This window comes from Eptatretus burgeri, chromosome 15, assembly GCF_056783735.1.
Source record: "Eptatretus burgeri isolate ZD-2024b chromosome 15, Ebu_testis_v1, whole genome shotgun sequence".
Taxonomy (NCBI): domain Eukaryota; kingdom Metazoa; phylum Chordata; class Myxini; order Myxiniformes; family Myxinidae; genus Eptatretus; species Eptatretus burgeri.
The window spans coordinates 19,480,861-19,505,676 of record NC_140975.1 but is presented as its reverse complement, the minus strand read 5'-3'; the positions used below and the strand labels follow the sequence as shown (position 1 = coordinate 19,505,676).

At 46.7% G+C, this 24,816-nt stretch overlaps 1 protein-coding gene across 1 annotated transcript in view; it reads right to left on the bottom strand.

Moving 5' to 3' along the window:
• Positions 1–24,816, bottom strand: part of STIP1 (stress induced phosphoprotein 1) — a 68,775-nt gene that overhangs the window by 26,248 nt on the left and 17,711 nt on the right. Inside the window, exons 6-9 of the mRNA XM_085857013.1 lie at positions 20,929–21,055; positions 20,486–20,588; positions 20,131–20,251; positions 1,615–1,711 (exon numbers count right to left, since the gene is read on the bottom strand). Of these exons, the coding sequence (XP_085713139.1) occupies positions 1,615–1,711; positions 20,131–20,251; positions 20,486–20,588; positions 20,929–21,055 (448 nt within the window). The remainder of the gene's footprint in view (positions 1–1,614; positions 1,712–20,130; positions 20,252–20,485; positions 20,589–20,928; positions 21,056–24,816) is intronic.

The following is a 24,816-nucleotide window of genomic DNA, read 5'->3' as shown; positions in this document are numbered from 1 at the left end:
GACAGACAGACAGACACACACAATAAGGGATATCTAGCATAGAGAGCGAATCCAACAAACACTTCCAAAAGAACAATATTCAGAAGAGCCACTCTTGTGTTATTTTTGCGGACTTGGAGCTGTTATTGTTGTCGGTGTTATTTTGTACTTTTATATTTTTACCCTCGTAAAAAGAGAGGGTATTGAATTTGAGTCCGTTTGTTACTTGCAAAAATAGAAGCTTTTTCAAGTATATGGGTCAGTCGATTTTGTTATTCTGTCTTCGTCTGTCTGTTTACCGCCTACAGGTAAAAGTTTTAAAGTGATCTTCATGAAACTTCACCACATGGTAGAGTTTGGCATAACCAATGACTAGTTTTTAAGGTCAAAAGGTCAACAAAGGCCAAAAGTCAAAAATTTGTTAAATTTCTAAAATCCTCAATTTTCATCGCATCAAATTGAAATTTGAACAGGATTCATTTTGAAGTCATTGAATTCAACCAGCCAATTATTTTTGAGGTAAAAACACAGACCAAAAAGTCAAATCAGATCAGGTCAGGTCAGGTATGGGAGCATGCGCCAGAGCAGCATGTCGCTGTGTCCACTTTCCGCCGGGACTCTAGGGGTATCCGTCTGGTCATCCCCCAGGCAGATGCCTGGCACATCGCAATCTCCTTGAGATACTGATCCACATGCTGCAACCACGAGGCACATGGTCGGCCCATTGGACTTCTCCCCTCACGAGGCTCCCTAGCTGAGAGAATCTGGTGAGCAAGATCAGCATAAGGAAAAACGAGCCACATGTCCATGCCACTGCAGCTGACGCTCACGGACTATGCAGGTAACAAATCTCATTTGAGTCTCTCTCAGCAACCACTTATTGGACACAAAGTCCAACCAATGAAAGCCAAGGATTCTCCAAAGAGACCTGGTATCAAAGGAATTAAGTCACCATCTCAGATCCCTGTTCAGATTCCAAGTCTCACATCCATAGAGCAAGACTGGAAGCACCAAGGACCTGAAGACTCAGAATTTCGGCCTCCTGCACAAGTACCGACAGCACCACACCCCCATGATCCAGTGAATCCATGACTCCCCAGGCCTGACCCAGACGTCTATTGATCTCTGACTCACAGCCAGCAGAGACATGAATATCACTACCAAGGTAAGTGAATCTCTCCATGACCTCAACATCCTCACCACAAACAGGTACAGACAAGATGGCAGCATCCAATATGTCAATGAAAGCCAAGATCTTAGTTTTGACTCAGGAAACCCGTAATCACAGCAGCTCCGACTCCTCATTCAGCACCTTGCGGGCCTCCAAAAGGATGTCTGCAGTCTCTGCAAAGATGACTGCATCATCTGCGAAATCAATGTCAGAGATCTTGACATTCCCAAACGATGCACCGCAGCTTGATCTCTCCAACATTTTCCCGAGAATCCATTCCATTTAAGTGCTGAAAAGTGTGGCGACCAGTACACACCCCTAACAAACCCCAGCAACATCTGGAAATGGTCTTGAAGGCACTCCATAACTCTTCAGGATCCCCCAAAATTCAGGTCAGGTCAAGCTTTTGAGACAAAAACAAAGCAACCCTTTGGAGCAGAGCAACAAACACACGAGTACCTCACCTTTCTGAAAACACTCATTTCCAGCATTTTTTTCAGCAAGAGATATTTCGGGGTTCATGTACGCCAAGCGTTCATGTTCCTTCAAAATCTTCTCTGCCTAAGGGTGAAAGAGGCAAACCATGATGAACACCGAGGAAACGTCACAAGAGCTTCCATTGACCACCAACACTGTATATACTGCAAATAAATTGTATGATATTGTAAAAGGTTATCCTAAAACACAAATTCACAAAGACATGAAGAAACACCTTGGCACAATTCTCCAATGCCCAACTCTTGGCAAGGCTTTGGTTTTAAACTGCAGCTTCAAAATAAAAATAAATGCTACTGCATTCACTCATGTCATAAATTCCCTCTACACACCAGCTGTTCATATCACCAACTGCGGAATGTGACAAACTTGGCTTGGAGTATTACCAGTGAATGTACACACTGCTTGAAAATGATGGAAATCATATCAAAATTCATACAACTAATTTTATACACATCTAATTTCAATAACAAAAAGTTTTTTTCACCACAAAAACTTCTCAGCAACAGAATTACAAGGGTTCAAGACCAGGAATAGATACATGGTCCACCCTGTATCATGTCAATGTTTACTTTGATCTCTTCAATCGTGAATCAAAAAATTAATTTGGAAAAATTGTGTCCACATAATTGGGAATTCATCTAAATGTGGCATTATTGGTTGGGTGTGAATAGTTTTGCAGGCCACTGTACATATAGTAATCATAATAATAATAATAACAATAATAATAATAAAAGTCTAAACAGAAAATACAGTAAAGGTATAGTAAATATAACAAGAGCGCAAGTGAGCACAATATACACCCGAACAAGAAGGTATATAGAGAATTGTGCTACTACATGGAAAACAGCATCCTGGTTGCCATGGCAACCACTTTAGATGACGAACGCATGTCGTGATACACCATCTCCACAGTCTGTACCTATGTACCAAATATGAAATGTGAAAGTTGAAAACTTTGGGAGTTAGAGTGCGGACAGGAACGGATGGAAAACAGCATCCTGGTTGCCATGGCAACCACTTTAGATGACGAACGTATGTCACGACACACCGTCTCCACAGTCTGTACTTATGTACCAAATATAAAACGTGAAAGTTGAAAACTTTGGGAGTTAGAGTACGGACGGACGGACTGACGACCGGTATCACATAATACGCCCCGATATATATATTGTTGCGGTATTCGCGCCCGCCGGCGTGCTGACGGCCACGTAACTCGAATCGCGGCACGTCGCCCACCGGACGGACAATCCAGTCGTGACCCTCTCGGACTAACGCCGGGAACCAGTCACGGGTGGACCTTTCGGTCTCACCGCGATCGAGCCAATCAGCCCCCGCGTGGGATAGGGTTGCTCGCCAAATTCGACCTACCTAAGTACCCACACGGAGGGGAGACCGGGCGATCGCACCTCGCCGCAGGTCGACTTCGGACACGGGCCACTTAAGCGACCCGTTCCGTACTATCGGGATAACCGAGCGGTGTTATCGTCGACCTCGACGGTTCGATTAATTATCGGGCGTATTCAGCCCACTACCAACCCTTTACGTGAAGCAAGATGAGGATTCAATGAAGGAAATGACGAAGCGAAGCGGGAAACAGTTCAACACAAAGCACATTTATTCGCGGCACACGGGAAGCACACATATTCAATTCCACCAAAAGCACACAGAAAAGAAAAACACAATTCAATTTACACAAAAAGCAAATATAAAAGAGAAACACAATGCAGAGCTAATACCGACTACCGAGCACACGGCAACACTTATACAATTTTACTTCACAGACGGCGCCGACAACACATACCCAAAACCAAGGAAAGAATACCCTCAAGGATGAGGCGGGCCTGAGGCCGAGACCGGGTCGGCCTACCCGTCTGGTGATGAGACGCGGAGCGGCGATGGTGCCTCAACTCCGCGGGCCTCGCGGACAGTGTCTGGTAGGGGGTGGGAAAGGGGCCCCCTTGGTCGCACTATCTCAGCGCGGGGGGAAACAGGAGGGGGTTGCTGATGCTCCGGGTATCGAGGATTTTTATTGCCCCGCAACGAGCGTCTCCACCTCGGCCAGGTCACGCTGTCGGCCTCCCTGGGGTGCAGCTCCCTGCACGACGCGAGCACCCCCTCGTCTGCCCTCGCCGCCTCTCCACAGCTCCGTCCCCTCCGTTCCGACTCCAACGCACACGACGACCAGCTCCTTCTTGCCAACTCCACCGCCCGCGAAGTCTTGACTCTCTGTTCCCTCTCGACTCTCCTACTCTCTGGACTGACGAACACGGTCGCTTATATCAGCCCCGTGGCTTCGCCTTTGACCCCCTCCCTTCGACCTTTCACCTCGCTCCCCATTGGCCCGAGAAAAAGTGGGCGTGAATGCATTTTGATGCATAAATTTGCATATATCGATCGCCCTCCAACGCCCTGGGGGCGGGGCCAATTCGCCCCTCGCTCACCGATTGGACGGCAAAAAGTGGGCGTGTGTCGTTTTTGATCCGTTTTTGAAGCACAAAATCCGTGATTTTGTACACGCTGTTCGGCGCGCGCCCTGCACGAGTCCAACACCGGTACCCACAAGCGGCGCAAGAACGGTGGCGATGCGACGGTTGCGAGGTGTGACGTGAAGGTCGTGGCGGTTGTGGTAAAGCGGCGTTGTGGTTGGTGGTTGATGTTGTGACTGGTGGTGGTAACAATGGCGGTTGGTCCAAAATAAAGATAGTAAAAGAAAAACGGCTATCCTGAAGAGTCGCAGCACGCATAAATGACATGTATTCCCACTAGACAACGGGTTTGGGCCTAACTACACATGTACTTACCGAGATACCTCACCTAAGGGACCTGAATGGTGGTTTGCGAATTTGGTAACCACAACACTACCCCCTCCCCTTTTTACAGACTCGTCCCGAGTCGTCAAATTTTCGTGTGCCATCATGTGTAGTTTTCCCCTAGTACATTTTACCTACGGATCCCTGAGTGCGACATTCATGGTATTCGTGTCCCCAAAATAAATAACCTGAGGGCTGCGTAACTATCTAAACAAACTCACTCACACGGACGACTTAAATAAAATTGCCGGCGCGAAGACAAACATGCCGGGGGCGCACTCATATTTACAGTACATCTTCACCTTAACTTACAAATTTTACACTAAACCATGGCCCAGGATCACTGAACTCTGCAAAAGAAAACAGTTAGCAGGGAGCCAGGCTGCTCGCATGCAGTCTCTGGCTCAAACAATGCAGGTGACAGGGAACGTGGCTGGCTGCTCACACGCAGTCCAAGGCCTTCCCTTTTGAACTGAACGCAGTGAACCACAACGGTGCATGGGCTGCACAACGCAGTCTCCATGCCAGCTCAAGTGGCACACGCAATGAGCACAACGAATGGATGGATGAACACAAACACGGTGCACGGGCCGCCACTGCAGGCCCGTGTTGTAGCTGCCAACAGGGCAGTTCTCGCAGCTTGCAAACTGTTGCCTTGCGGATCCTGGCGCACATGGAAATGAACAGGGGGGGGGGGCAAAGCAAAAATTGAACGGGGCTGGTGAACGTGGGCAGTGGGCATGGCATGGCAAAGGCAGCAGGCAAACGCAGCCCGCAGAAGAAGGCTGCTGCAGGCAAACACAGCCGGCAGATGAACTGGCCGGCACAGGCCTTGACGCAAAACACGGCCAGCCGATGGCACAGGCCTTGCAGCACAGCAGCTGCAGACGATCCAGCCGGCACAGACCTTGCAGCAAAATAACAGCTGCCGATGAAGTTGGCCAGCACAGGCCTTGAAGAAAAAACAGCCAGCCGGCAGATGAAGTGGGCCGGCACTGGCCTTGAAGTAAAACACGGCCAGCCGATGAAGTGGCCAGCCTTTGCCGTTCCGTGGAGGTTGGTGGAGGGAGTGCGGTGGTGCTGGCCACTTGGAAGGCGGGCTCGGACCTACCTACCTGTCTCCCTCCCAACCTATCGCCTTTGCCTGTCACTGTACATACCCACTCCCTTAATTTGTCAAACCCCAATTTAGCCCCAACTTATTTTTTTATTTTTATTTTTTATTTTTACTTCCCCACTATAAATCGTCCCCTAACCCCCTTTATCGTCCTTGTTCGGCTAACCTATCTTGTCACCTAGCCTACTCCCAACCCCTACGTTCCCTTCCCGGAGGGGAATAAGGGAGAGCTAACGTCCTGTGCCGAGGCCCAACGAAGCCTCAGGATGGCCTCCCCAGAGTTCGGCGATCTTAACACCAAGTGGGTCCAGCGGCCCACAACGACAGCGAGGGGATGGATGGTGCGGAGGGGTACATCTCCTAATCTACCCGAACCATTTAACTGTTAAACTACCCCGGGGCTTTCAACAAGCGCCTCTCGCTTAAACTATTGGTTCTAACAACCCAGATTCCCGTCGCCTGTGTTGGTGTCCTTTCAATTTCGGGCCTCGCCCCCCCAATTTTCTCTCCATGCCCTCACACGGTCTCATGGCTGGGACACGTGGCTCCCTTTGGCAGGCACGACCCTCTGCCGAATCTCCCGCTATGGCACCCCCGGGCACTACACTGCCTCCGAGCCTACCAGCTCCCTAACACCGGGGAGTGCCCCCCATGGCACCTCCCCTGAAACGCACACGTGGCAGGCCGGCCTCCCGGGCCCCTTTCCGAGGGTCACCCGTGCCCACAACACTGCCCACGCGGCTAATGGCGCCCCGGGCCCCCGCACCAAGCAGGCGCACCCGTGCCCACTACTCTATCCCGGCCCCCCATGGGCCCATGGCCTACCGCGGCCGACTAGCCTGGTGCCCGGGGTACCCACTCAGCGATACTCACCTTTCGCAGCCACGCTCCCAAGCCCGTCAACAGGGCTCCTGCACCCCTCCAAATGGGTCTCGAGCCTACTTTCCCACCAACAACAAAACAACCTCCATTTTTCAATTTGACTAACCCAGCTAACTCACTTTACTCTGACCCCGGGGTCCCTTGGGCGGGAGTCACTCCTCCCCCCAATCACTCATCGCACCATGCATTCCCCATTCGCTCTACTCACACAGACCCGCTGGCCTCACTCACTCACCAAGCACATGCTTCCACTTCACTCACCAACTCTTCAACACACACACCGCTGAACTCTGCCATCCTTCTAACTACATCCCCTAACTAACTCGTGCTCCCACGTCGTCCCTTAAACTACAGCACGTTCCTTTTAACACTACGTAGCTAACTACGTCCCCTCTACACATTCACCAGTCTGTCACGGTCTCCAAATAATCCCATTAATCAATTCCCCAACCTAAATCTCGCTACAATCCCTCTAACTAATCCATTCCACGGACTCCATGAGGACTTACCCCTGCCCCATGAAGTCGGTCTAACTTAGCTAACCCTTCCCCCTAACTAGTTTCCATCCTGTGCCCAGGTAAGGGGGTCTTCCACCCCTTGCCCAGGAATCCTGTGCACCCGAAAGTGAGGCTTGGTTTTTTTTTTTTTTTTTCCATGCGCATCACCAGCGCGGCAACTCGCGCACTTTGCACCTGCCCGTGACGTCATGCAGCTGCACGTGTACCTCGTCCCTCCTTGGACGGTACCATCCGGCCGGGATACCCCTCCTGCCGGATTCCAACCACACGTGCAGCCATGACGTCACCGTGCGCATAAAAAAAACACAAGCCCCACGTCTCGAGGGGTTCCCCACGCGAACGCATGTGCTTTGCCCGTTGGAGCTTAACACACACGATCGCGTGGAGAACCCGTCCGGTCCAAATCCATTTACCTGCCTAAACTTTGTCCGTCCGCGGGATCGGCAAATCCACCGCTGGAGTTTCCGGACCGAGACTTCACTCTCGCAAGCGAGCACGTGGCGGTCTCGTGCGTTGCACAGCACGAACCTCGTGCTCACTGCTGGGTGAACCCGGCACGGTCCCCGAAACAGCTACAGCCGCTACTCGGCTTTCTCTCCTCTGTCGCCGTCTCCGTCTCCATTCCGCACACGCATACCTGCGTGTTACGACGCACACAGTCCACTCCATCACATTCACACCGGGAGACGCGGCTGCGTGCTCCCGCATGCCAACCGACATCTCCCTCACATACCGCTCTCTCACACACACGGTCTCCCTTGCATACGGCCGTTCACCCACGCGTGCCTCACTACTCACACAAACCATACTACTTACACACGCGGGGGCACTCACCCGCGGTGCCTCATCCACACTCCGTGCCTCACTCACACACGCGGGAGCACTCACCCGCGGTTCCTCATCCACACACGGTGCCTCACCCACACACGCGGGGGCACAAACCCGCGGTGCCTCACTCACACTGGCCGTTTCACTCACACACACGGCCTCACTCACACACGGTGCCTCACCCACGCACGGCGTGCTGGGAAGCACGTACTCTGGCTCCATCGCCACCACACCACTCACACACGGGGTCGCTTCCACACACGGGGACGCACTCACACCTTGCACCACACACACAGGGACAACTACACTGGGGGTTCGTGTCCCCACAAGGGTCTCCGGGGCCTCTATACCCCCCAAGCTCTCCGTGCACCCGTTCGCAGCACTCCTCCCCCCAACCTCGCAAAGCACGACCGAACTCACCTGGTCGTGACTCGCCTCAAGGGGGCATACTCCCTCCCCTCGTTCCTGGAGGAGGCCACCCAGGTGCTCGCACTGGGTCCCTACACAGTCCGCCAGCTCAACCTCACTATCCTCCACTACCTCCGTGTGTGTGTGCGCGTCACTTACCCCGTCTTCATCGTGTTGTCTCTCTATTTTTTCTGTCTCCCGTGTCTCTATACATTTATAAGTTTCTGTTGTCCCCTCCTGTCTCTTCGTCTCCGCTTCTTTCTGGCGTCTTTCCCTTATCTTTATGTAGGTCAACCTTGCTTTCTCTTTAAGTCGCTCCCGTCCTTCCCTGTTTTTCACTCCTTGCTCTTTCACGATCTCCGCGTACCTCATCCTTGCTCTCCGTATTAATTGTTCTTTTCTCTCCCTCGCAATTACTTTCACCTCGTCTCTTGTCTCCCGAATTACTTTTTCCTTACCCGCCTCCACCGCGGGCCTGTCAGCCGTTGCACCCCCTTCCAGCTCGTTTGCTCCCACACGTGGAGTCGCCATTCCCAGCTCCCTGGTCACGGCCTTCATGCCCGCCTGCAGGCATCGGCCCATGTTCTGCGTCTCCCCCCGGAGCTTTTTAGTTTCTTCCTTCATATTTGTTTCCATCTTTTGTGTATACGCATCCATCTTTTGTGTATACGCATCCATCGTTTGTGTATACGCATCCATCTTTTGTGCATCCGCATCCATACTCGCTGTCATAGCCGCCAGCATGGCGAATAGCTGGGCCATGTCGGGTGCGCTTGGGTGAGCCGTTTCGGCAGGGATCGGGGAAGGGTTTTGGTGGAGGGGGGGAGGGGAGGTGTCATACACTGCGGCCGCTGCCGCACCTATTTCGGGCTCTGGGTTCAGTTGGGCGAGTCCGTGTTCCTGCACAATCAACATTTCCTGCACGGGGATTCCATCCTGGACCATGGACTCTACATTACTACACATATACATTTCTAATACCCCCGGCTCCCGCTCGCCTTGAGACGCCATCTTGCTTCTCGTGAAGGGTTAATTTAGCTCGCTCGTAATTTGGAGGGAATCGGGGGTCGCTTCTCTCACCCCTGGACCGATTCCCGTGAATTTAGCCGGAGACAGGAGAGCCCGTTTTCCTGTTCTCCGATACCAGTGCCGCGAGGAGGGCGATGAATTTGTATCCCACTCCTGACACCAGTGTTGCGGTATTCGCGCCCGCCGGCGTGCTGACGGCCACGTAACTCGAATCGCGGCACGTCGCCCACCGGACGGACAATCCAGTCGTGACCCTCTCGGACTAACGCCGGGAACCAGTCACGGGTGGACCTTTCGGTCTCACCGCGATCGAGCCAATCAGCCCCCGCGTGGGATAGGGTTGCTCGCCAAATTCGACCTACCTAAGTACCCACGCGGAGGGTAGACCGGGCGATCGCACCTCGCCGCAGGTCGACTTCGGACACGGGCCACTTAAGCGACCCGTTCCGTACTATCGGGATAACCGAGCGGTGTTATCGTCGACCTCGACGGTTCGATTAATTATCGGGCGTATTCAGCCCACTACCAACCCTTTACGTGAAGCAAGATGAGGATTCAATGAAGGAAATGACGAAGCGAAGCGGGAAACAGTTCAACACAAAGCACATTTATTCGCGGCACACGGGAAGCACACATATTCAATTCCACCAAAAGCACACAGAAAAGAAAAACACAATTCAATTTACACAAAAAGCAAATATAAAAGAGAAACACAATGCAGAGCTAATACCGACTACCGAGCACACGGCAACACTTATACAATTTTACTTCACAGACGGCGCCGACAACACATACCCAAAACCAAGGAAAGAATACCCTCAAGGATGAGGCGGGCCTGAGGCCGAGACCGGGTCGGCCTACCCGTCTGGTGATGAGACGCGGAGCGGCGATGGTGCCTCAACTCCGCGGGCCTCGCGGACAGTGTCTGGTAGGGGGTGGGAAAGGGGCCCCCTTGGTCGCACTATCTCAGCGCGGGGGGGAAACAGGAGGGGGTTGCTGATGCTCGGGGTATAGAGGATTTTTATTGCCCCGCAACGAGCGTCTCCACCTCGGCCAGGTCACGCTGTCGGCCTCCCTGGGGTGCAGCTCCCTGCATGACGCGAGCACCCCCTCGTCTGCCCTCGCCGCCTCTCCACAGCTCCGTCCCCTCCGTTCCGACTCCAACGCACACGACGACCAGCTCCTTCTTGCCATCTCCACCGCCCGCGAAGTCTTGACTCTCTGTTCCCTCTCGGCTCTCCTACTCTCTGGACTGACGAACACGGTCGCTTATATCAGCCCCGTGGCTTCGCCTTTGACCCCCTCCCTTCGACCTTTCACCTCGCTCCCCATTGGCCCGAGAAAAAGTGGGCGTGAATGCTTTTTGATGCATAAATTTGCATATATCGATCGCCCTCCAACGCCCTGGGGGCGGGGCCAATTCGCCCCTCGCTCACCGATTGGACGGCAAAAAGTGGGCGTGTGTCGTTTTTGATCCGTTTTTGAAGCACAAAATCCGTGATTTTGTACACGCTGTTCGGCGCGCGCCCTGCACGAGTCCAACACCGGTACCCACAAGCGGCGCAAGAACGGTGGCGATGCGACGGTTGCGAGGTGTGACGTGAAGGTCGTGGCGGTTGTGGTAAAGCGGCGTTGTGGTTGGTGGTTGATGTTGTGACTGGTGGTGGTAACAATGGCGGTTGGTCCAAAATAAAGATAGTAAAAGAAAAACGGCTATCCTGAAGAGTCGCAGCACGCATAAATGACATGTATTCCCACTAGACAACGGGTTTGGGCCTAACTACACATGTACTTACCGAGATACCTCACCTAAGGGACCTGAATGGTGGTTTGCGAATTTGGTAACCACAACAATATATATATATATATATATATATATATATATATATATATATATATATATATATATATATATATATATATATATATATCTGAATGGGCTACTGAATTAATACACACCGGGGGGTTGACTCAGCCTGTCATCCTTCCGAGGTCGGCGAAATGAGTACCAGTATACTGGGCCGGTGTATACCCCAGTTAAAATAGGTGTACCATATCCCTGCGTCGTAAGAGGCGACCAGGGTTGCGTCAGGAAGGGTATCCGGCGTAAAACATGTGCCAAATCATTATGCGGATCATACGGATGATTCGCTGTGGCGACCCCGAACGGGAGCAGCCGAAAGAAGAAGAAGAAGAAGATATATTCGGGCGTATAAAAATGATCACTAAATGCCTGAGCACTACCGAAGCACAACACTGAACACAATGTGCATGTACAAATCTTTTTTGGGCAATCGACAGACACCAGAGGCAGTTGGGGGAGGTCAACATGAACAAATACAGTGCAGTGGCATGCCAACAAAGAGGCCACATGCATCATGGGAACACAAATCCCTGCGTTTCGCTGTCCAGTGCGCCACCCACACATTGTTCGTTGAACGCTTGACGTTCAAGCGTCAGATTTCCTGCGCGGTATGTTCGAAAACTAAGTTTATTAATTTTTTTAGCATTAAAAAACGTTATTAAATGTGCTTTTAAAATGAAAAATGAATAAATAAATCGAACATGTGTAGTACAAGGGATGACAAGGGATAACGAGCTCGAGGGGTTTATGGAGAAGCATGGCGAGCATCGATGTCACTCGTGCTGCTAAGGAACCCCGTGGACAAAATGACTGTGACAGCCCTTGTGAATGAGGTGTGAATGGCAAATTAACTCTCAAGGTCTGATTTCTTGTGTTAGCGCTCATCACAGTATGGTTTAAAAAGCCATATTTGTGTGAATGATCAAACATTCCAAAGACTGAAACCTGGTTATAAAGTAAAATATAAATCTCTTTCGAACCACTGACTCACTGGCTGACTGATATTAAACATCGGTACCTTCCGGGTGACGTAGAAAGCTGAAATTTTGTGTGCCGATAGACATCAAACCCAGTACACCGGGGGAGAAAAAAAGAAAATCACAATCGTCGGACAACATCCATAAGTGAAAAAAAAAAGAAAAAAATGCAGGTGAGTGACTCGAGACAATGAGGAAGCAAGGTAATTTTGTGCGCCGACGGACATCGAAGTCGAAACACCATGAAAAAAAAAAAGAAAGAAGAAAATCACAGAACAGTCGGAAAGCATCTGAAAATGAAAATATAAATAAATGAAAAAGAAAAACATGAAAAAAAACTATGCAGGTGAGCAACCCAAAACAATGGGGAAACATGGTTCGTATGCTTACACTTTGTGTAAGCACACCCCGCTAGTAAAGTACACCCGGACCCTGACATTCACGGTTAGAAATCGCCAGTTCCACGTATTTGTGGGTGATAACTTGCGACATGCTCCTACATTCGTGGGAAATTGCCCCACATATTCGCAGTTTTCATGGGAGTTTTTTTTTTTTTTCACGAGCCGCAAGCATAACAGTTCTAAACTAGAAGGGCACTCTGTAGAGCGCTTACCTCCGCCACGTAATGCCTGATCCACGAGAACATATCGGGCCCAAGGCATTTTTGAAATATCGTGCTATACAGCACTCTATCGTTTTGGCCCCATCTCAATGGTGAAGAATCACTTTAAAATTAAATAACTCTCGTGTCCAGATCCTCATCAAAATGGAATCAATTTGTCCTTGTGACACACCAAACCTGTCCACCAAGTTTCATCTGAACTTGTCCACAACTTTTTGAGATATCGTGCTACGAATCGGTTTCACCCTTTCTCTCAATGATCAAGAATCACTTAAAAAAAAAAAAAAAACTATTCAGATCCGAAACTGGATCTTCACCAAAATTGAATCAATTCTTTGTCACACACCAAAAATGTCCACCAAGTTTCATTTGATTCCGTCCACAACTTTTTGAGATATCATGCTATAAATCCTTTTTGGCCCTATCCCTCAATGGTGAAGAATCACTTTTAAAATTCTAGTCGCCGGATCCGGATCTTCACCAAAATATCATCAGTTCGTCCTTGTCACACACCGAACCTGTCCACCAAATTTCCCGTATCCGTCCACAACTTTATGAGATATCCTATACACAAACAGACAGAAAGAGGTGAAAACATAACCTCCTTCACCTTCGGTGGCGGAGGGAAACGCATCTTCCACAAGCCAAGCACAAAGCAGCTGGATGTACACTTCCAGTCAAAAGTTTTAGAACACCGCCATTTTTCAAGTTTTTACTGAAATTTAAGCGGTTCAAGTCCAGTGAATAACCTGAAATGGTACAAAGCTAAGCAGTAAACTGCCAGAGGTTTAAAAAAAGTTTAGGTCAACAAAAACTGAAAAATGTCAATTTCAGAGTTGTTAAAAAGGCCCTTTTCAGGGAACAAGTAATGGGTTAGCAACTGCAGCTGTTCAGCAGCAATGGAAGTAAATTAAGCTTTGAAAGTTGATGCAAACAATTCCGACAGGTGTCTCAACTTTTGTTGATTAGTTCCAAACCCTCTGTCTGTATCAAAGCAGTGTTGGAACAGACTGTGTTGCTACAACCTCTGAAGCATTGCTTGGACAATATTGCACTGCAGTAAGTAGTATATTGCAATCATAATGGTAAGAAAAAGAAATTAACAAAGGAAGACAGACAGACCATTATAACCCTTAAAAGTGGAGGTCTCTCCTTTCGAGAAATTGCAAAGAAGCCAAGGTGTCAGTGAGTACAGTTTCCTACACCATCAAAAGGCACTTGGAAACTGGAGGAAACTCTGACAGGAAGAGGCCTGGTAGACCCAAAGCCACAACACAATCGGAAGACAAGTTTCTGAGAGTCAACAGTTTGCGTGATAGGTGGCTCACAGGACAGCAGCTTCAAGCACAGCTTAACACTGGTCAAAGTAAGGAAGTCTCAGTTTCACCTGTGAAGAGAAGACTTCGAGCTGCAGGTTTGACAGGTCGAGTGGCAGTAAGAAAGCCATTGCTAAGATGGCAGAATAAGAAAGAGAGGCTTACCTGGGCCATGAAGCACCACCAGTGGACTACTGAAAACTGGAAGGTCTTCTGGACAGATGAATCAAAATTTGAAATCTTCGGTTCATCACACAGGGTTTTTGTATGCCGTCGAGTCGGCGTAAGGATGGTTACTCAGTGTGTGACAACAATTGTCAACCATGAAGGAGGAAGCGTGATGATCTGGGGCTCTTTTTCTGGATCCAGAGTCAGGAACTTGCACTCTGAACCAAAAGGGCTACCACAGCATTTTGCAGCGCTATGCAATACCCTCTGGTCTACGCCCAGTTGGTCAGGGGTTCATCCTACAGCAAGATAACGACCGAAAACATACCTCCAGGCTATGTCAGAACTACTTCAGAAGAAAAGAACAAGACAGTAGGCTTCAAATCATGGAATGGCCAGCACAGTCTCCAGACTTAAACCCCATCGAGCTGGTTTGGGATGAACTGGACAGAAGGGTGAAAGTAAAGCAACCTCCAAGTGCAACACATTTGTGGGAACTTCTGCAACAGTGTTGGGAAGAACTTTCCGAACAATATTTGATTTCCATTGTAGAAAGAATGCCGTGAGTATGTTCGGCTGTTATATCTGCAAAAGGTGGCTACTTTGATGAGTCAAGAATTTAGATTAAATTTTGTTCAACAATACGATTCCATGATTTCTTTTTTATCTGCAATTGTTTATTTGAGGCGCCACGAGGAGGAGTGATGTAAGGGACACATCGGCCATTTTGGAGTTAATGCCATACAGCACTATTTTAACCCTTACCCTACCATCCGAGCCTATCATCATCGTATCATTAAAAAAATGTCGCTTACATCACTCCTCCTCGCGGGGCCTCATTTGTTCTATGCTTTAATTTCAGAGTACATTGAAACATTAAACTGCTTAAATTTCGGTAAAAACTGGAAAAATGGGGGTGTTCTAAAACTTTTGACCAGTAGTGTATGTACACAAAAAACACATCTTCCATGAGCCATGAACATGACCTGTTTCCTGTACATGTATTGTAGCTTCGCGGGATGTCTCACCATGTGCATTTAAGCATATGCTACTGCACTTACTGTATTGTAGCTTCGTGGCATAAACATAGTTTTGTGGGATGTCTCATGAATGTAACAAGTCATTGCCAGCAAAGCCATCCCCCACAAGTTACTTAAAGAATGAAAACACCAACAAGCATCTATTGATGTATCCAGTAATGAATTACCAAACCAATGATAGACACGTTGTTGCGTGGGCGTGGCCGATGGGGAAGGGAAGCACAGCCACATTCCCCATTACGGGTTACAACGTACGGGCTTCTGGATAATGATGACTTCGTGTATTCTAATAATTTCTCGATTTCTTATGCACATTTATGGATAAACACAATGCCCCGTTATGATCGTTTTCATATTAGACGGTGTATAAATTTCGGTAACATCAGAGTGCTGGTATGCTCTGAACCAGGAAGTAAATTTTTTTTCTCTCTCTTCTCTTCTCTTTTTGTTTTTCCTTGCCACGACATTGCGAAAAGGTAAAATACGTTGGCGCTAATTGAATAATTGGGTATTAAAACTAAATTGCGAATAATCATAACTGTGAATAATATTCGAACTTCCGGGCCACGCACGTACGGGCACTCGAGAGCGAAGAAACGGCCTGCGTGGTTGTTGTTTGTTGTTCGCGGTTTGAATATTTATTTATTAATCTTTTTCTTTTTTTTTTCGGGAAAGTACTAGTGGAATACAATGACCGGTTTGAGTCCCGTCTCATACATCAGATGCCCAAGAGTTTGAGACAGTCAAACATAACGGATTACTTCGCGAAGGAGTAAAGGATCGATCGAGCTTCGTGTTGAAGTCCGATCATGGTTTTATATTGGCTTGTTTTGTACATTACCGCACTCACTTACACATAGGCATTGAGTGGTAATCATCACCCACAGTCATCATGAATGTTCGCATACGCGTAAGTCGTCACATTTCTAAGTCGTCACTTTTTTCTCGGTCCCGATGGTGACGACTGTATATACAGCATTAGACGTGTCGCACTCGTCAGTGAAAGGGAGCACACACAATACCTGTGTTAGCACCATTTGCCATTTTGTTTCCACTCAGGAAAGGTGAATTTATGCCATCCAAAACTTTGATAACATGCATCTGAATTTGGGTCGACTGCATGACCATTCTGGTTATTTTCACAACTATAACGCCAGAGGTGAGACATTAGTAATTTTTATTTGCAGTAAAAAAAAATATAAGGGTGAGTAATGTTACTCAGTCATTTGAAATTCCATCATCAGTTTGATAATAAATATACAGTATTTCTGAAATGATCATACTTTTCTTGTTGAAACAAAAGTAAATCTACAAGCCTGTGAGTTTACATTCTTAAACAACTGTGATCCCATACTCATTCCCCTTGATTTTTACCTCTGCCACCGAAAGTGGAAGGAGGTTATGTTTTCACCCCTTTCTGCCTGTTAGTCTGTTACTTGCAAAAATCAAATATTTTTTCAAGAAGTTGGTCAGTCAATTTTATTATTTTGTCTGTCTATAACCTACAGGTCACAATTTTAAACTGATCTTCAAGAAACTTCGCCACATGGTAGAGTTTGTCATAAGCAAGAAGCCTATTGTTTTTGAGGTCAAAAGGTCAACATAGGCAAAGTGTCAATTTTATAAAATCCTCAATTTTCATCTGATTGATGAGAAATTTGAAAAGCATTTTCATTTCAGCTTAATGAATTCAACCACCAATTCGGATGGTTGAGGTCAACTTCGGCGAAAAGGTCAATATAGGCCAATGGTCAACAACTTAGGTGAGATTTCTCCAATCCTTAATTTTCATCTCATCAACTTGAAATTTGAAGAGGATATGTATTTCAGGTGACTGTATTAAACCAGCCAATTATTTTTGAGGTCAATATAGGACAAAGGTCAACAACTAAGCTGAAATCTCTGAAATCCTCAATTTTCATCTCATCAACTTGAAATTTGAAGGAGTTGCATATTTGGTGATTGAATTCAACCACCAATTATTTTTTAGGTCAAATTTGTTTTATGGATTTTGCAAGTATCGTGCTCTGCACGTTGTCGTCTTCTTGTTACTGGCAAAATAGAAGCTCTTTCAAGTATATTGGTCAGTCAAATTTGTTATTCTGTCTTTTTATCACTTGCAGGTCACAATTTTAAACCGATCTTCACAAAACTTCACCACATGGTAGAGTTTGTCATAAGCAAGAAGCCTATTGTTTTTGAGGTCAAAAGGTCAACAGTTAACAACTAAGGTGAGATTTCTAAAATCCTCATTTTTCATTCGATTGACTTGAAATTTGAAGAGGATATATATTCCAGGTCACTGAATTCAACGAACCAATTATTTTTTGAGATAAACATGGACCAAAAGGTAAACATAGGCCCAAGGTCAACAATTAAGTTGGTATTTCTAAAATCCTCAACTTTCATCCGATTGACTTGAAATTTGAAGAGGATATATATTTCAGGTCACTGAATTGAACCACCAATTATTTTGTAGGTCCACATCGGGTAAAAGGTCAACATAGGCCGAATTCCTAAAATTGTCAAGTTTCATCCGATTGACTTTAAATTTGAAGAGGAGTTGCATATTTGGTCATTGAATTCAACCACCAATTATTTTTGAGGTCAAATTTGTTTTATGGATTTTGCAAGTATCATACTCTGCACAACGACGTCTTCTTGTTACTTACGAAATCTAAAGATTTCGGAAGTACATTGATGACTTCCGTCCTGTGTTTGTTTGTAGGCACGATAACTCGAGAACGGAAGAAGCTACCAATGTCAAATTACACCACGCGATTCAGGAGGGTGATGGCTAGCGCCGATTAGATTTTGGTCAAAATCGGTCAAAGGTCAAGGTTACAGTGAGGTCAAACATCCAAAACATAACTCGAGAAAAGTTACCACAGGTATTGTTGACGGAGCGTGAGTTTGGAAGATCGAGGTAAGTTCGGCGGAATTTGTGTTTCAATTCGTCGAGTTGCGGCCGTTTTAAAAATTTCAGTGTTAGCACCCATGGTGCAGAACGCCTTGCCGAGTTGTAGGCCGCATTGTGTTTTCGATAAAGATGGTGTTTAAAAGTCATTTTTCATCCCAATAAAGCTCATCGTCACATGCTTGACTCACTAAGCCTTCGGATGGTGTAAAGATTGTTTGTGGATGGCCGAATATTACGGTTTTATGATTTGATAAAATAATATTAAATAATTCCATAAATTCCTGTGGAGAAATGGAGTATTTTTGCTTTGGTCGACATTACGAGTTCGTTTTAACTTCGATTTTAATTTTGTCTTCGGTTTTTGCGATCGCTTAGGACGCTTCACACTGGTTTGTCGAAATTCTGGTAAAAATCAGATGTTTTGGAGACGTTTTAAGATTGTATAAAAATATTTCACCTGCTGCATCACGGCTCGCCACGTGGCGCAGCGCGCTCGAGCAAACGCGTCGTTGAGTCACGTAAAGGTTTTGCGTGTGCGCGCTGACGTCATCGCGCTCGCCCCAGCGTCCTTTCGAGTTGGGGGGGCTGTCGAGCGTGACCTTTACGTTACGTTAATCCACGGTAACTCGAGAACGGAAGAAGCAACCAATGTCAAATTACACCACGTGATTCAGAAGGGTGATGGCTGGCGCCGATTAGATTTTCATCAAAATCGGTCAAAGGTCAAGGTCACAGTGAGGTCAAACATTCGATTTTTGATGGTTTGGTACAGAATCATCATAGAAACTTCTGGTTTGCGTCGCTACCTTCTCAAGAGACAGCTTTTATTAGACAATGTCAGAGGTCAAGTTGACGATTTCGTAAGTACCAGTCTATGACTGCTTGTTTGTTTGTTTGTCTGTGTGCAGGATATCTCAAAAAGTTGTGGACAGATTCGGATGAAATTTGGTGGACAGGTTGGGTGTGTGACAAGGACGAACTGATTAGATTTTGGTGAAAATCCAGATCCGGATACGAGAAATTTTAAAGTGATTATTTACCATTGGGAGACAAGACTAAACTGACATATAGCGTGATATCTCAAAAGGTTGTGGACAAATTAGGATGGAACTTTGTGGACCAGTTGGGTGTGTGACAAGGACTAATTGATTCGATTTTGGTGAAGATCCAAATGTGGACCTGGATACGAGTTATTTAATTGCAAAAGTGATTCTTCACCATTGAGAAATTGGGCCAAAAACGATATATAGCATGATATTTCAAAAATGTATTGGGCCTGATATGTGCTTGTGGATCAGGCATTGCATGGCGGAGGTATGCGCTCTACCGAGTGCCTTTCGAGTTAAAATTGCATTTACAGAAACATGGAGGTAAACGAATCATAAATCCACCACATGGCAGGTTTGGTAGTTTTGCTATTTATATATTTAAAGTACAAGGTTAAGCCACAAATAAATATAAAAGGAAGCACAAAAATTCCAAATTTTTTTTTAATAAATACAGGGTGGCCATAAAGTCTGGAAACATAGGCGAATACACATTATAAATGTTTTCTTGATGTTATATTACAATACATGATATGTTCAATGTGTTGTCCCTCATGATAAATGCACAGTTAAATATACTGTGCAAAATTGCAATGAACGCAGTGCTTTAATGCATCATTTCCATCAATGCCTGCACATGCATCCATGATGCGTTGCCTCAGATGATTTGCGTCTCTGATTTTCACTGAATAAACCTGCACCTTCAGCATACCCAAAATAAGTAATAAAGGGGGTTCAGATCTGGCAAACGTGCAGCCCACTCCACAGGGTCACGTCGTCAAATCCAGTTAGGGAAATTATCATCCAACCATTCCCTATGTTTCCGAGACTTTATGGCCACCCTGTACATTTGAAACTGCACTGTTAAGAAATTACTACCTTTTATCTGCCACTCCCCAAAACAACAATCCTGGATATCAATATTTTTTTTCCTCACCGCTTGACATTTCTTGAGCACTTCAGGTGTGCGGTGCTCAGTGAGAGATTTGTTGAAGAAGTATATTGCCTCTGGGTACTTCTCCTCCTTAAAGTAAGAGCTTGCAATACGCGCATATGATCTGGGAAGAACGAAAGAGGACGTTACAAAAGCGGCAACAGAAACGACGAGAAATAATGTACAAGATGAAAGTATATAACAGTAGATGAAAATAAAATACATGAAATGCTAATTTGAAAACTTTTTTTTTAATAAGTACACAAGCAATTATTCTTCGCGGCTCTTTCAAACTGTTTTAAAGTCAGAGTTAGTTTTACGATCAATGAAAAGGAGCATACTTGAGGGCATCACTCACTTTGCGACAACTTTGTAGTCTTCGTGATTCTCCCGACCCACTTCTATAGCCTTTTCACACTCCTTTCTGCAGAGCTCAAACATACCTTGCTCAAAGTACACAGCTGAAAGGAAGTGACATTTTGGAGTTCAGCAGAAAAAGCAAACAAATCAATATGTGCAAGATGGAAGTTAATCTACTCTGGTTAAGAAACAGTTTCATTTGCACAACTTTATACGACAAACAGTTATACAGTACTTGACTGCAAAACTACGACGATCACCAATTAGCAAAACACCATTAATGGAGCCATATATGGCAAACTGTGACAGCATTTTAGCTGGAGAGTTCAGGACATAGACCGCTTCTAGCATTGCCATCTAGCATAGACCGCTTCCAGCCAGGGATTTCCAACTGCAGGAGAAATGCAGTTTTACCTCAAGGTCCAAATAAATCAGTCCTACCTGCTTTGTTGTTCAGGAACATCACGCTGGTGGGGTCCAGTTCGATCGCTTTATCGTAGTGCCTGTGGGCTGTCTCAAAGTCTTTTTTCTTGTAAGCTGCATTTCCCAAATCTTTTTCCTTCAAAGCCTGCAGCAAGAAGATGCAGAAGATGTGGAACAGAAGAGACTCACAACATTCAAAAAGGCCAAGAACATAGAAATTATATATATATATATATATATATATATATATATATATATATATATATATATATATATATATATATATATATATATATTTGTAAAGGATCTGGAAACCATAAGCATTCAACATACAGATGTCCCAAAATTCAGTTGTGTCGTTAAGTATGTGTGTAGTCAGATCCCCTTCCATTTGTCTAGTGGGAGAATCAAAGGCATGCGTTGCAATTTCTTTTTAGTTATGTTATTAAATCTTGACATCCAATGAACCCTCCAACAAGCCATCTAACAACCATCCCATCTGCATTTTAATAAGTACACAAGCAATTATTCTTCGTGGCTCTTTCAAACTGTTTTAAAATCAGAGTTAGTTTTACTATCAATGAAAAGGAGCATACTTGAGGGCATCACTCACTTTGCGACAACCAGCTGCCTTCTCGCACCCGGACATGCCAAGGCAAGATCTCGCGGTTTCGGTTTCTCGGCTCCCACGAACGTTGTAACTCTTTCCCGACAACCTTTGCAACATTGATAGTTACTCGTCAAGTATGAACCTGCGTGGAAGAGTGGCTGGGGTTTCCCGGCAGGGGCCAAGGCCCCGCCCCGGAAAGGTATGCCGTGGGACCCTGTCCAATCAAAGGCGGACAGCGAGGTGTGTTCACCAAGGCCCCTCCCGGCTGAGGGAGGTCCATAAATTGACTGAGTAGTCAGTAGAGTGACCCGGTTCGAGCAAGACGTGCCGAGGGCGTGGTTTCCCCGGTAGTCGAAATCGCGTAGTTAATTAGGAAAAATTGGTTATAGACAAATAGACCCTACGTTACGCGGTTGAAATATTGGCGATCACGGTCGGTGAAACGACCCGCCGGCTCGCGGAGTTATCCGAGCGATGGCCTACAATTCCAGGGAGTTTGGTGGGAGACGACGCAAGCTTTCTCCACCTCGTGGTCGTTCTCGCCACCGACCCCCGGCACACAAATATATATATATATATATATATATATATATATATATATATATATATATATATATATATATATATATAAATACTGAAGGACCAATTTTGTGCTCCTCCTGGCGGTCGCGTCACGTTTTTCTCGGTACTGTGACCTGGACTGAAAGAAACTTCGTACCTGTAAGAGTGCATTGCACATAGTGGCAATAGTCGACTTTCAACTCTGAACCAGAATAAACACTTTTCGTTTTACATTCGTTTACATGGCGACGTGTGACGTCACCGCTGAGAGGCGTCAGGACGTCATGACATCATCGGTCATTCGCTGACGTCATTACGTCCGCCGTCGACAGACCGTTACCGCTGAGAGGTGTAATTCCACTCCTCGAAAATAGCGTCTGCAATGTAAAACCCTCTTCTGCACGTGCTGACTAACTCAGAATGTGAATTTGACACAAAAAACGTAACAAGAAACATTGTATCTATATATTAATACTGAAGGACCAATTTTGTGCTTCTCCGAGCTGTCGCGTCACATTTTTCTCGGTACTGTGACCTGGACTGAAAGAAACTTCATACCTGTAAGAGTGTATCGCACATAGTGGCAATAATCAAACTTCAACTCTGCAACAGAATAAACACTTTTTGTTGAGATGGGGGTGAGCAGTGAAGCGGCGGGGGAGGGGGATGAAGAGACGAGGGCAGGGAGTGAACAGGCGGGGGGAAAGGTAAGCAAATTTTTGGGTGGGGGTAAGCAAATTGAAAGCGGGAGATGGGGGGGAATGGGGTGGGGGATGAGTGGGCGGGGGCTGGGGTGAATTCCGCGGGGTTGACTGTGAGGGGTGGACGGGGCGGGGGCCCGGGGGCAAGTGGGGGGGAAATCAAGAGACGGGGGCGGGGAGTGAAGAGGCGGGGGCGGGGTAATTAAATTTTGGGGTGGGGGAAAGCAAATTGAAGGCGGGGGGGGTGGGAGGCGGGGGGGGAATGGGGTAGGGGATGAGTAGGTGGGGGCAAACACACCCTGTCCAGTCCATCTCCCTCGAGTGTGGGTGAGCTGGTGAGGGTTGTTGAATGAATGGAATCCGTCTGTGACGGGGTTTCAGCTCGTGTATATATATATATATATATATATATATATATATATATATATATATATATATATATATATATATATATATATATATATATATATATATATATATATATATATATCTTCTTCTTCTTCTTTTGGCAAGCTCCCGTTAGGGGTCGCCACAGCGGATCAACCGTCTCCATTTCGCGCTATCCTCCACATCTTCCATTGACACTCCAACCACCCGCATGTCCGCCCTCACCGTATCCATGAACCTCTTCTTTGGCCTTCCTCTCCTCCTGCCTGGCGGCTCCATCTTCAACATCCTTCTCCCGATATACTCTGCTTCCCTCCTGTGCACATGTCCAAACCATCTCAATCTCGCCTCTCTCACTTTGTCTCCAAACCGTCCTATCTGCGCTATCCCTCTAATATACTCATTTCTTATCCTATCCATTCTCATCACTCTCAGCGAGAATCGCAGCATCTTTAACTCTGCCACCTCCAGCTCCGCTTCCTGTCTTTTTGTTAGCGCCACCGCCTCCAAACCATACAACATAGCTGGTCTCACTACCGTCTTGTATACTTTCCCCTTCACTCTTGCAGCTACCCTTCTGTCACAAATCACTCCTGCAACTCTTCTCCAACCACTCCATCCTGCGTGCACTCCCTTTTTCACTTCTCTCCCACACTCTCCATTATTTTGGACAGTTGATCTCAAGTATTTAAACCCATCCACCTTCCCACCTCAACTCCTTGCAACCGCACCATACCACCACCCTCCCTCTCATTTACACACATGTACTCCGTCTTACCCCGACTGACTATCATTCCCCTTCTCTCCAGTGCGTACCTCCACCTCTCGAGGCTCGCCTCAGCCTGCTCCCTACTCTCCCTACAGATCATGATGTCATCCGCGAACATCATAGTCCATGGAGACTCCAGTCTGATCTCGTCCGTCAACCTGTCCATCACCATTGCAAACAGGAAAGGGCTCATAGTCGATCCTTGGTGCAATCCCACTTTTACCTTAAACCGGTCCGTCATTCCTACCGCACACCTCACCGCTGTCACACTGTCCTCATACATATCCTGCACGATCCTCACGTACTTCTCCACCACTCCCGACTTCCTCATACAATGCCACAACTCCTCTCTTGGCACCCTATCATAAGCTTTCTCTAAATCCACAAACACACAATGCAACTCCTTCTGGCCTTCCCTATACTTCTCCATCAACATTCTCAAAGCAAACATTGCATCAGTGGTGCTCTTTCCTGGCATAAACCCATATTGCTGCTCACAGATCGTCACCTCTCCTCTCAACCTAGCTTCCACTACTCTTTCCCACACCTTCATGGTGTGGCTTAACAACTTTATCCCTCTGTAATTTCCACAGCTCTGCACATCACCCTTATTCTTGAAAATCGGAACCAGTACACTTAATCTCCACTCCTCCGGCATCCTCTCACTTTCCAAGACTTTATTAAACAATCTGGTTAACAACCCCACTGCCATCTCTCCTAAGCACTTCCATGCCTCCACTGGTATACCATCTGGGCCAACCGCCTTTCCACTTTTCGTCTTCTTCATAGCAGTCCTCACTTCATCCTTACTAATCCACCCCACTTCCAGATTCATTCTATATATATATATATCTCTACCTCTACCTCTCCAGACCTCT